The sequence below is a fragment of the Melopsittacus undulatus genome, chromosome 4 (genome assembly GCF_012275295.1).
Source record: "Melopsittacus undulatus isolate bMelUnd1 chromosome 4, bMelUnd1.mat.Z, whole genome shotgun sequence".
In the NCBI taxonomy this organism is placed as follows: domain Eukaryota; kingdom Metazoa; phylum Chordata; class Aves; order Psittaciformes; family Psittaculidae; genus Melopsittacus; species Melopsittacus undulatus.
Window position 1 is genome coordinate 47742331 of NC_047530.1, and position 13648 is coordinate 47755978.

Below are 13648 nucleotides of genomic sequence, written 5' to 3' on the forward strand. Positions count from 1 at the left end.
ATCGGTAACAGCTGGAGACTTAAATCTGTGGCATTAGTTATAATGCTGGTTTTATGACTTTAGAATACCTTATGCATCACTTCACAGGTTTTCTAAAGTCCTCTCTATGCAACAGGCTATAAATATCACCTGTGGTACAGACAGAGCTGCAAATACTCATCATCTTCCTTTCCTCCCTTTCTCTTGCACTCTCATCAATCAGTAACAAAAAAAAAAAAAAAAAACAAACCAAACAAAATAAACCCTGCCTCTATTTACAGGTAATACTTAGCCCTTTCTTGCAAAGGTGGTCAATTTAACTTTTAACTAACTAAACTGTGAAGAGCTGTTCTCAAATTGCCTGTAGTAGTGACAGCTACCACTTCTATCTCAAAACCGACAAAGGACTTGTGAACCTGAAACCTAGGTTTTCCGGCTACATATCATCATGTCAATCTAACATAAGGCCCCTGTAAGACTTCTACATCCTTAGATTATTTTGAGTACAGATATTCCATACCCCTCCATAGAAAGAAGTCATGTAAACCACGTAATACATACAAGTGTTTTCCTCTTTCGATCAGAGACCACTGATCCACAAACAAGAAGGTAATACTCAAAGTATTAGCTTCTTTACAGGTCTTTCTTTAAAAGGCTGTAAACTAAGTGATATAAGTGAAGCTATAAAGCAAGGCAATCAGGAGCCAAGAACTGCATTTTCAGAAGCACTAAGTAACTGTGATTTCCAATAGATTTGGACCAGAAGTTTTGCATTCAGTACATTGTTTTAAGAGTTAGATTGTGTTTTCTTGCAGCACATGACTAAGCAGAACACCTAGTAATTAGCACTTGGCAGAAAAAGCTCTGTTCAAGACAAATACTTTAGAGAACAGCCAGCTGGAGGCCAGCAGCACAGTACAGCCACATCCTTCAAAGCCCTCCATATACCAGCAAGATCAACTTACCCTGACATTCACAAGCACTGAAAAGTCCTCCCTCAAGATCCTCATGAATCTAATTAGTCTGTTACAAGGAAAAAATTTCCATCTCTGTATTTTGCTTATTATTTAATGAGCTACTCACTAGTGATTCACTGATACCTACCTAACAACAGGTATTCCTCATCCACAGCTTGGGAGTTTGCTTCCTGAATTCTCAGTGCAGGAGGCAAATTTCTTGATGGGTGTTTTTTTTGAGAAACAAATATTCATTTAATGTAAGCTAAAGAAGTTTGCTTGAAAAGGCTCTGAACTGCAGTTACTCCTCAGCCGAGACAAATAAAGACATAAAAGTTGAATTAATGTTCTTGTTTGGCTTTGTCCGTAATATGTTGATGGAAAACACTGAAATTAACACTCCTTCAGCTTGGGCTTATGACTTGTATGGTCAAGTTAGCTTTAAAAATATGCCATGAAGTTTATGGTCACCAAGAGATACCAGGTTTGCCTGGGTAGTCAAGTATTGGTTTTTAATTCATCATTGGACTTTTTGAGTACACTGACCTGTGACTATGCAGACAGCTCAGGCCACCTGAACTTTCAGACCCTTAAAAAGGTCTATTGCACATAAGTATTTCTACCTCACTCAGAGCTTGAATGCAGTCCTTGAATTCTGGGGACAAAAGTGCTCCCAGAACTCAACACTCAAGACTGGTGTCCTAGAACAGTGTGTTGTACTGCAGAAACATAAAAAGTCAAGTGTCAAGTAGAAACACCCTCTGCTTATAATTTATTCTCATGTGACAGGCAGCCTTAGAAGGTAAATCACTCCCAACTTTGGTTATGTTTCATCTCTTCTACTTTATAAAAACCTATCAGGAATGCTTGTAAGGAACATGCTGATAACACAAAAAAGGGAAAAGTTAATGTAGCAAAAAAAACTGAAGCAAGTAAAACAGTAATGACACAAACATCTGAACATACCTAATAGTTCACTTGCTTCCTTCTCATCTCCTTATCTCCTATTCTCAGTCTTATTATAGTCCTCCCTCTCTCTTCTCCATCACCTATATTATTCACTGGATCCTCCATGAACACAGTTCAGCTTGCTAGGCCGTAAGAAAGCTACAAAGCTTTTCTAGGTTAGTTTTCTAACTTCTGAGCATGAGTTGGCACAAAAAAACAGGTCAATCACAGAGTTAGTGCAATGGACACAGCAGGAATGAGGGCCTGGGAGCTTTTAGATAAGTCCTCACAGACTCACAAAAATGCCTGAGATATGCATTTCTGATACTGACCCAAGACTTGGCATTTCAACCGCTGAACTGGATGCACAAATGGATCCCATCATGTAAAAAGCTCAGGCCCAGTACTCCCATGCAAGCAGAAAACACTTATGTGAACAGCTCATTAGTAGTGTGAAAAGCAGTTTAAATGACCAGTGATGGTCATTAGTAGGACAGACCAATAACCAATAATCATTTTGATCTCAAAAGCTTCCAGATTAGTTGATGAAAGGGGTGGAAGGGGGAGGGAGGTGGAGTGAGAGAGGGAGAACATAGAGAAAGAAATAATTAAGGGAACAATTATCCTATTTTCTTAGAGGGAAAAGTTGCCTTTTGATCTCAGTAAAAAGAAGGAGACTGGCATGGGGCTGTGTGGAAAAGGGAAAACATGACTTCCTAAAAATAGCTTGAGTTATACAGTCGTTGCTTGAAATATGTGTGTAAACCGACCCGCTGAGTTGCCCCCAGCAATTCCCTAACAGTAGATATTTTGTTGAAACAGTTTAAGATGAACAGACTTGCCTTGATTTTCTTTAGATAGGCACAGCTTCCAGGCCCCATCTAGTGGTGTGAGTGCCTTACAACAGCCTCACTAATCAAGACCACACTTAAGCTTTTCGATTCAGTTTTCAAAAAGAAACAATACAGTTGGTTTCAGTTTAACTTCCACCTGAAAGAATGGCAATAGTCATACGTTCTAAAAAACGAAAATAAGACTTCCAAAATCACTAGTTAACTTGCAGTCATGCTCAACTTCTTGGTTCTATTTTAACACTGCTTCATATGCTATTTTAGAGGACCCAACATACCATATTCAGATCTTACTAGTACATTGGGGGAGAACGAGGGAATTTTGCTGAACCAAGTCTGAGACAGAAAAGATATCAAGCTGTGAATGAACTCTGGGGAAAAGCAAAATGAATCCGCCTCTGTATCCTGACTCAGTCAGCAAGACTAATCAAATTATGACTATTTGAAGTGAGCTAAACTTTTCACAATTCAGAACTGTGCAACTGTGTCTAAATTTCCCCATGCATGCCAAGAAACACTGTTTTTCTCAATTATCTTTTTCACTGTAGTAGCCAAGCATAAAGCACTCCCAGGTTCCCATCAGAAAGTTAACCAATTTCACAGTATATGAATAAAACTCACTCATAATCAGGGCTCCTTTTTTAAACCCTAGAAATATTTTATTTTTAATTTGTAGAGGTGTTTAGTGTTGCCTGACTAAAGCAGCAGATAAAAGCAACTTTCCTGGCTGGAGGTGCGTAACTGCAAGCTGAAAGACAAATTCTCCTATGGCTCAACTGGAGGAGAGCCATATATTTTGGAGAAAAAACACTCATGTAAAAATCCTCAAATTTTCCAGGTAAGTAGATGCAGCTCATTTGTTTCTCACCAGCAATGAAATCTATATCTGAATTCCCTAATCCACAAGGATATCACAACTCCAGTCAAGATTTTGGAAATTTAGAGAAATTATTTTAAAACTGCACAGTTAGCCATGTTCCACTGCTAGACAAGTTTAGAAGTTAACAGCAGATCACCCACTTTCTAACAACGCATCACCAAGCTGAACAAAGTTAAACTGTACCTCACCTGAGGAACCTCTACTGATTAAAACCAGGAATTCAGCATCAAGCCTGATGCCCTTCAAATGAATAAAAGCCAGCTCAACACTGGGGGCTTATCAAACTATCAAACTATTTACAGATACAGCTGTAAATACTGTACCAGTGCTGCTGGCCAGAATACAAGTTATGTGAAGGCACTGCTAGCTACACTACTGCTGTTGGGCTAGTCTTCAGAATTCCAGGCTTTTCATTTGCTTTCTGGATTTTGCAGGGAAGCAGCAGCAGGATTCACCAGAACAGTCTCCAGTTATGAAGTAATCCAAGTAATGGCTGCATCAGTTTAACTCTGCTTCCACTGAGAGCTGACAGAGAACAGGACAGTTGGAACGAGTTTTACATAAAGTGTTATACTAGCCACAAAGTATTAACTATATATAACCATTTCACCTTTCCCGTATTGGAAGAGTGTTGTACCCCTTTAGTGTGCTTAACCCACTGGAAGTTATTGTTCTGGCGATCCACAGCGAACATCTAAAAGCATCTATTCTCCTTCTCATATATTCACATATAGAAGAATATTCACATATTCTTCTTTCATGGACATTCAATCTCTCATCAAAACTCTGCTACCACACATCATGATGGAATAGCTAAATTTAACCTGATCTAGTAATTTCTGCTAGCACCACAGGTGGAATGATACAAGTGAAAAACTTCCACGATGCCCACAATATTGTGAAGGATTATATAATACTGAAGGAAAGGAGGAATGTCTCTTGACAGCTTATGGCATAAAATAAAGTCCCTCAAAAGTGAAATTAATGTACAGCAATGGAAAAAAAAAGTAGATTAGGGAAGGAACAGACAGAACCAGCAATTTTACACTATAACTACATATTGTGTTATTCAACAATCCCAGCAAGTTAGTACTTCATGCCATCACCTCAAAAAGCCTCTGTGTAGATGGATAAGGAGCTGCTGAGAAAACTTAGAGGGGAAAAAAGAGACTTATAAAAGGTGGAAGCAAGGACAGGTGGCCTGGGATGAATACAGGGATGTTGTCTGTGAATCTAGGGACCAGGTTAGGAAAGCTATGGCCCAGTTAGAATTAAACTTGGCTAGGGATATTAAGGATAACAGGAAGGGATTCTATAGGTACGTAGCGGCTAAAAAACAGAGCAGGGACAACTCAGGCCACCTCCGGAAGCTATCGGGAGAACTGGCTACACAGGATTTGGAGAAGTCTGAGGTTCTGAATGACTTATTTGCCTCAGTCTTCATTGACAAAGGCTCTGACTGCAGCACTCAAGTCTTGGAAGGCAGACGCAGGGACTGTGAAAATCTAGACCTTGGGCCCACTGTAGGAAAGGATCTGGTTCGAGACCATCTTAAAAACCTGAACATGCACAAGTCCATGGGACCTGATGAAATCCATTCATGGGTCCTGAAGGAGAAGCAAATGAAGTTGTAAAGCCACTGGCCATCGTATTTGAAAAATCATGGCAGACAGGTGAAGTTCCCAATAACTGGAAAAAGAGAAATACAAGCCCCATTTTCAAGAAGGGGAAAATGGATGACCCAGGGAATTACAGACCAGTCAGTCTCACCTCTGTGCCTGGCAAAATCTGGGAGCAGATTCTCCTGGAAGGCATGCTAGGGCACATGAAAAACAACAAGGTGCTTGGTGACAGCCAGCATGGCTTCACTAAGGGGAAATCCTGCCTGACCAATTTGGTGGCCTTCTACGATGGGGCTGCGGAACTGATAGACGGGGTGGAGCAGCTGATGTAATCTACCGGACTTGTGCAAAGCATTCAACACTGTCCCACATGACATCCTTGTCTCTAAATTGGAGAGACATCAATTTGATAGGTGGACCACTTGGTGGTAAAGACCTGGCTGGATGGCCACATGCAAAGAGTTGTGGTCAATGGCTCAATGTCCAGCTGGAGACCAGTAACGAGTGGTGTCCCTCAGGGATCGGTGTTGGTACCAGTCTTGTTCAACATCTTTGTCAATGACATGGACAGTGGGATTGAGTGTGCCCTCAGCAAGTTTGCCGATGACACTAAGCTGTGTGGTTCGGTTGATATGCTGGAGGGAAGGAATGCCATCCAGAGGGACCTTGACATGCTTGTGAGGTGGATTAATGCCAAACTCATGAAGTTTAACCATGCCAAGTGCAAGGTCCTACACCTGGGTCAGAGCAATCCCAGGCACAGCTACAGGTTGGGCAGAGAAGAGATTCAGAGCAGCCCTGTGGAGAAGGACTTGGGGGTGTTGGTTGCTGAGAAAATGAACATGAGCCAGCTTCAGTGTGCACTTGCAGCCCAGAAAGCCAACTGTATTCTGGGCTGCAACAAAAGAAGCATGACCAGCAGCTCAAAGGTGGTGATCCTGCCCCTCTACTCTGCTATTGTGAGACCTCAATTGGAGTATTGTGTGCAGTTCTGGTGTCCTCAACATAAGAGGGACATGGAACTGTTACAACAAGTCCAGAGAAGGGCCACGAGGATGATCAAGGGACTGGAGCACCTCCCATATGAAGAGAGGGTGAGAAAGTTGTAGCTGTTCAGCCTGGAGAAGAGAAGGCTGCATGGAGACCTCATAGCAGCCTTCCAGTATCTGAAGGGGGCCTACAGGGATGCTGGGGAGGGACTCTTCATTAGGGACTGTAGTGACAGGACAAGGGGTAACGGGTTAAAACTTAAACAGGGGAGGTTTAGATTGGATATAAGGAAGAAGTTCTTTACTGTTAGGGTAGTGAGGCACTGGAATGGGTTGCCCAGGGAGGTTGTGAATGCTCCATCCCTGGCAGTGTTCAAGGCCAGGTTGGACTAAGCCTTGTGTGGCATGCTTTAGTGTGAGGTGTCCCTGCCCATGGCAAGGGGTTGGAACTAGATGATAGTCAGGTCCTTTCTAACCCTAAATATTCTATGATTCTATGATCCCCTCATCCTTCCTACAACTCATGTACTGTTACATTTTCTTGGATACTGATGAGAGTATAAGAGAGAGCTACAAACCTGTAGAGAAGGAAGGATTTCCACCATTAGCAGACGTTTTTGACAGTGAGGAAAGAGCTGATGAAGTAGCCCTTCTTTGCTGTGACAGCAGTTCTGACACACAAGTTACACCGGCAGCTTCCTGTTTATCCCAAGACTATAGAGAGCTTCAAGGCTGTTTATCCCATTCTGCCTATAAAATTGATCAGCCAAAATGGTTTTGACACACATCTTACCTGCAACTACACTTCGTGTCCTTTAATAAGGATACAGAAAATATGCACAAACTCCCTCACATACCAACTTCAGTTCTAAGTGAAGTCTATCACAACTACTTCAGCATCGTGTGGATTACTTCATCCTTAAAAAAACTCCCACTTCCCCCCTTCCTTCCCCTGATAACTAAGTTCATACTGCATTTTCCCCAGAAGAGACTTTAACAAACTGAAACCCACAAATGAAAATCTAAATTCTGGCTTGCAGTTCCTCACTGCAGTGAGGATTGTACTTTAACTGATCTACAAATTCATAAAATTGTTTCCTCATAAGACAAAGTGAATCACCCAAAATACATTAACAAATCAAGTTCTGTATTTCTAGATTAGCAAACCAGATCTGCAGAGACCAGTAACAGTTTTGGCAAATGCCCTGTTACTTTATTAAAGACTAAAAATCCAGTCTAGTTTACTTAAATATGAGGGACTCTGGCTTTGGCAGCTCACTAGCAGGACATAGCTCATTCTTCCCTGATTGTTTCCTGGGAACAAACCGCAGTGGCAGCAGAGTACTTCAAGCTATTTTCTTTCCCTCAGCCAAACACCCCCTTCTCACCATGTTTTTGGGCACTTCTCTCATCAAGCAAAGAAGGAAAGCTGATGACTAATCCAGAAAAATGGCAGCTGAAATTAGACTTACTACCTGCATTCATTTAAGTCACAGCTTGCTCAGCCGAAATCTGAGGCTGCAAGCATCAGCCAACAGCATTTACTCCTCAAGGAGCAGCCTATCTCTTCCTATTCACTTTCCTCTTTCTGAGTGCTCTGGAAGAATCAGGCTGCAGGCAGGAAGCATGTGCCTATTTTATGAAATGCACCACACCTAGTAGGTGCAAATGCTTTAAATTCAGTGCTTATGGGAATAGCTGCATGTTAGTCCAGCTGCACAATAAGGGTGTTGCACACACTCCCCTAAGCAGAGAAAAGGGGTGTGACCTATCCCCCTTAGGATTTCAGCACTATAGTTGCAAGGTATGGTATTTGACTATGGCCATTGAGCCTTTTAACTGGAAAGATTTACTTTGACACGAAAAAGGTAACACTTGTCCATCAGATCTAAGTATACAAGCTTCCACCAATTTAATTTATTCAAGGCCTTCAAGACAACCCAGAGGTTATAACATAAGGAACCCTTGTTCCTCTCACCAGCCAAAAAAAAAAAAATTTGTTTCAGTTGGAAGGGACCTTAAAGGTCATGCAGTTCCAACCCCATCCAACATCTTCCACTAGTTCAGGTTGCTCAAAGACCTGTCCAACCTGGCCTTGAACACTGCCAGGGATGGGGAAGCACAGCTTCTCTGGGCAACCTGTGCTGCTGTCTCACCACCCTCATGGTTAAGAATTGTTTCCTAGTATCTAATCTAAATCTATGTCTTTCATACTGGTGTTAAACCTGGAGAAATATGAATTACTTACCAAGAGGCATTACAATTCTGTTCTAACTATTTTGTATTTGGCATTAGAAAAAACAATTCCACAATACAGCTAAAAATGCGCGTCCTTCAGCGTGTGAGCACAATTATCCCATACACATATAGCAGCAGCTCAACAAGCTCACAGGAAGCACTCTGCCATGTGGTTAAGACTCGGGAAGAAGGCAGGATATCATTTAGGCTGGAGATCTTCTGAGTTTCCATGACCCTGCCACCCCAAGCAATAGCTCATCAATGTTTTTACATATAAACTGTAAAAGTTTTGGAGATCAAAGTCTTAAGGACTAAAAAAAGGTGCAAATGCTATTAGAAAGCTTGTGTTAAAATTTAAGGGGAGAATTCCTTAGTCAAGTAATCTGCTCCTGTATTTATCAGTGTTAATGCTTGTATCCTTAGTGATACTTAGAATAGAATAATAGAATTGTTTAGGTTGGAAAAGTCTCTTAAGATCATTGAATCCAACCTTCAACAGAGCATTGCCAAGCCCACCACTAAAGCATGTCCCTAAGCACCACATTTACACCTCTGAAATACCTCCGGGGATGGTGATTCAACCACTTCCCTGGACAGCCCATTCCAATGCTTGACAATCTTTTTGGTGAAGAAATCTTTTCTAATATCCAATCTCAAGCTCTCTTGGTGCAACCTGAAGCAGTTTCCTCTGCTTCTTATGCTATGGAAGATTTTTACATCGCAGAGGCTACTGCAGTGTAAAACAAGTACTACCTATCTTCCCTTAAGTTTTTTGAAATTATCCTTTCTATGCTTAGACTTGTAACCAGAAACTTATAAACACAAATGGAGGGGGACAGGACAGAGAGATGGGACAGGGGCAGAACATTTACTTGAAGTGCTCTATTTGTTTTTTCTGATTATTACAATAAAAAAAACGAAATTACTTCCAAAATCTGAGAGACTAAAAATACTTCAGCAGAAGCTCAATCTCTCATGCATGCCAAACTCCGGTATCAGAAATTGCACACTTCCACTTTAGACCCAGTCAAATCACACTTCACGAGCAAACTTATTTTCTTCTTTTTATTTGTTTAAAAACCTGTGCAAATCTGGAAGCACATTATGCAGCTGTACTGATTTTCTAGGTTATATGAAGTCATATAAAACCCTTAAGCACTGAGTAAAAAACTGCCTTGACCACAATCTCAAATCAGCCACTGAAAACAGAGCTGGGTAGAAAAAAAAACAGACTGTAAACCAGGCAGTGCCCATCACAGTTTATTCCAGTATCAGCAAGCCACGGCTAAATATAATGATGAGAACTTGACACAACAATCCAAGTTAATCTGGAGTGGTGAGGCCAGGTAGGCTTCCAAAAACTCACTTACCTTAACATTGAAGACCTAGTCCCATTTTAAATGAAATTAGGGCTTATGTATGAAAAAGAGTCTTAATTATGCAAAGTAATTCAATTCAGCTCTACTAACATTGCTGCTAACTTTGGTCTGCATCTTTTCTTACCATCACATGTTCTGACTTTAAGGAGAAAAAAAAATAAAAAAGAGAAAGAGAGAAAGAGACAGAGAGTAGTATGCTATCACCTCTCATGGGAAAGAAATAGAACAGCATAAGACAAAGACAGCCAGATCATACCTCTGTGGTTTACGAATATCCCAGAGTCCTACACCTTCCTTAGAGTTTGCAGTAGCCAGTAATCTGGGTTCTACTGGATTAAACATCACACTGTGAAACGCTGACGGGTAGTGTGCCAAGCAGAAGGGCTCTGTTGAAAAAATTGAGATTTCATACATATGAAGAATAGATACAACTGTTCAATGTAATGAGTTTGGCAGCTTAATATGGAAACAGTGTAATGAGATCTGAAGATATGGAGACATGTTCAAACCATTTCTCAAGCTGACACATCCAAAGCAATATAAAACCTGAGGTTTTAAAATCCACCTGCATACATTAACTTTGTCTAAATACAGAAAAGGACATACACTGTATTTCAAGAACCATTTTAAACCTAACCACTCAAAGACTAAGTATTTGAATCTTCTTAAGGTTCATGACTAAGGATCATCTAATAAGGACTATGCACATGGGGGGTTTTGACAGCTTCCTAGCAATATATGTATGTCTGGAAGCTTCCACAGCCATCGATGATCACCCAAACTGTAAATGTAACAGCAATCACTTATATGGGAGAAAAGTTTTACAAAAAGGTAAGCAAGTTTGTATGGAACTCAGCTCAGAGCAAGCTGCTAACCTTGGGGTAAAAGAGGCCTGCCACCTCTTAAACACTCCATAAAGAATGGAAAAAAGCCTCAAATCCATCATCCTTCTCTGTATCTTTCTGCTATTTTTAAGGCTTTAGACACAGTCTAATTCTCTTTGCTATGTATATATCGTTTGGTGTGCTACTACCTTTCACTCAACTAAGAAACCAGAATTGATGCCTACTTTGAGCCAGGGATTAGGTCAGACTTTTCAATTCAGTTTGCTTTGATGCAACCACTGTGTTGCTCAAGTGTTTGGGAGACTCTTACTGCCCTTATTTGAGCCACTGTGCCCAGGCACCTTTGGCCCCACAAACACTTCCATTAGTACTTCATTTTCTTTCCTTGTATCCCTTATTAAAACATAAATATGATTAAAACAGACAACCCTCACAGATTCCCTTCTGAAACTATGCCCATCAAGCAACTGAGACAGAATTAACATTCACTTGTCCTGCCCTATCTGTACTCTCCTCTCATGCTCTATTACCAGCTTTTTGACACAGGGACTTTTGCTTTTTAGTGTTCATTTGACAGTGATCAAAACAAAGGTTGTCTGACCAGGGCTGAAGGTCCCTTGTGCTCTCAATTGTCACGGGAAGCAAAGGTACAAGAAAATACAGGAGTAAACTTTTGTTCTGCCAGCCTGGCCAAAGGCTTCAAGATCGTTGTTGGTTTGCCAGCAGTTCCAAATTGAGTTTAGCACCAAAACTGACCTACATTTGCATCATCAAATCAAATCTCTGCTGGTACATTAAAGGCTGTGTTATTAAAATGGCAGCCCCCACTGAGAAGCAATGGCCTGCATTAGCTGAGTGGAAAGACAAGCATCAGAATCCCAAATAAAGGAGTTAGTTTTTAAAACAAACTTAATTTGTGTATTTATGTTTAGTTAAATCAATGTCACTAATTACCGCTGTTTTCCTTCACACTTTTAGTATAAATAGCCTGGTCTGGTACCACAGTTTTCCTCTAAGATATCAAAAGTTGCCATTCAGCTTGTCAAACACAGATTACAGGAGCTAAACTAATGAGGCACTCAGACACTTTAATGAAAGATACTGGGATTACTTTTTTATTGCTCTTTATGCTCATTCACAATTATAGCTCTATAGAGTATGAAAATGTTTATCAATGGAGAAGCTCAACACCATCTCTAGTAGAAATTAAAAATGAGTTTACAAAAATTACTGCATAGAACCAATCAGCAATGAAAGCCAGGGAGAAACAGAAGGGGAACAGAACCTCCCTTTTCCAGCTTCTTTTAATGCACTATTTTGAAAGTAACTAGGAGGTTATTTGCAAGATTTTAACGAGCTGGCCAGTCAGGGTAACTAACTATACTCACACAAGTAGGCATAATGCCTATTCCCATGAAAATACCATTGCAGGCTACAGGATTACCCCAGTGATAGCATTACCCTGTCGTAAACACTGGCAGAGCTCACATATAAATGCTGACACAGGACCCCTACATTCTCTGATAAAGTAACCAACCTTTTATACAGAGGAAAAGTAGTAATTCAAATGATGACTAAATTCATATCTGGTGTAGTATCAAGTTTAGCTACAAGCAGTTGGGATTAGCAAAGAGAGTTGCATGGGTAAGAAACTGGCCAAAGGGAAGATGACAGTTTACTGTGCTAGTGACTTCCGAGCAAGAAGGGGGTTATTAATGAGTTTCTCAAAGGAAGAGACATTATAGATATTTTTATTAAAATCTGTGATATACACGTACTATACGCATTATTTTTCAGAATGTTTCAACACTGTGAAACAAAATTTAACAAAATTATCAGATAGGAAAGAGATATCACAATTGCACAAGAAAATCAGACTCAGATTAAGAACCAGACTACTGAAAACTGAATGCAGTGGTAGTGCATTTCATTTTTAGTTTTACAAAGGCAATATGCCTGGTGTAGGAAGGGCATCAGTAAACAATCTACCAGAGTATTCTGGTGGGGCTTATCAAGAAAGACCTAATTCTGGTTACTCACATTCAATAAAGCCCTCATGATACAAGTGGGTCTAAAAGACTCTTGTGAGACTATAAAGTATGTCTTGTTTCAGCTTTCATTTCCTAATCAAAAAGGGAAAGAATCACAGCCTAGAAAAGTTATGAAATTCACGAGGTATGGAAAAAGCTAATTCAGTTAAACAGCAACTCTGACCCAACAACAAATGTGTACAAATTACCACAATATACATAAACTGGATTTCAGTGCTGTAAACAATTTTCTTGTAAGACCAGTAGAAACTATGAGTTGAGGCAATTGCATTTAATCAGTTTAGAAGGAAAAAAAAAACCCAACAACAAAAATCCCAAGCAAACAGAAATATTTTACCTATGAGGGTAACAAATTCTGTACTCCTGCAGAGTGCTCAGTTTTAAATTCTCAGCTTTGTGTTCTTTAGGATGGGGTAAACTCACTACTTCATTTTCTGAACTGTTACTGAAGTATTCATATACTAAAATTCAATTACAGAAGTATTCCTGTCCAAATTTATGTAGTTACAATTCTAAATAAAGATTATTCAACCTTAAAACTGCAGCTGTAAAAACAGATTGCAGTGTTTTGAGAAGCTGCAGGTTTGTTATATAAATCAACAGTATTCTATTCTGGTTTAGAAAACAAAGATTGAAGAAATAATTCAACTTCCCTGTTATCACCTAAGGGCTCCAAGTTCCATACAACCAATCATACATAAGAACAATTTCAGTGTCACAGGGAAGTATATAAATAGCCTTGGAAAATTATTCAGATCAAAATAACTTCTTTTTAAACATCCAAAATTTTTTATCCCAAGCTATATATAGCCAAAACAAACAAAAAAATACACATTCATAATTCAAGGTTAGCAAGATGTTTTTTTTCTGAAGAAACATATCCTCTACTGCATCTTTATTCAAATTAAAA

General features: G+C 39.9%; 1 protein-coding gene across 1 annotated transcript in view; it reads right to left on the reverse strand.

Annotated features, from left to right (window-relative positions):
* Positions 1 to 13648, reverse strand: part of DCAF5 (DDB1 and CUL4 associated factor 5) — a 73713-nt gene that overhangs the window by 43694 nt on the left and 16371 nt on the right. The window contains exon 5 of the mRNA XM_005149246.3: positions 10099 to 10228. Coding sequence (XP_005149303.2) covers positions 10099 to 10228 — 130 coding nt within the window. The remainder of the gene's footprint in view (positions 1 to 10098; positions 10229 to 13648) is intronic.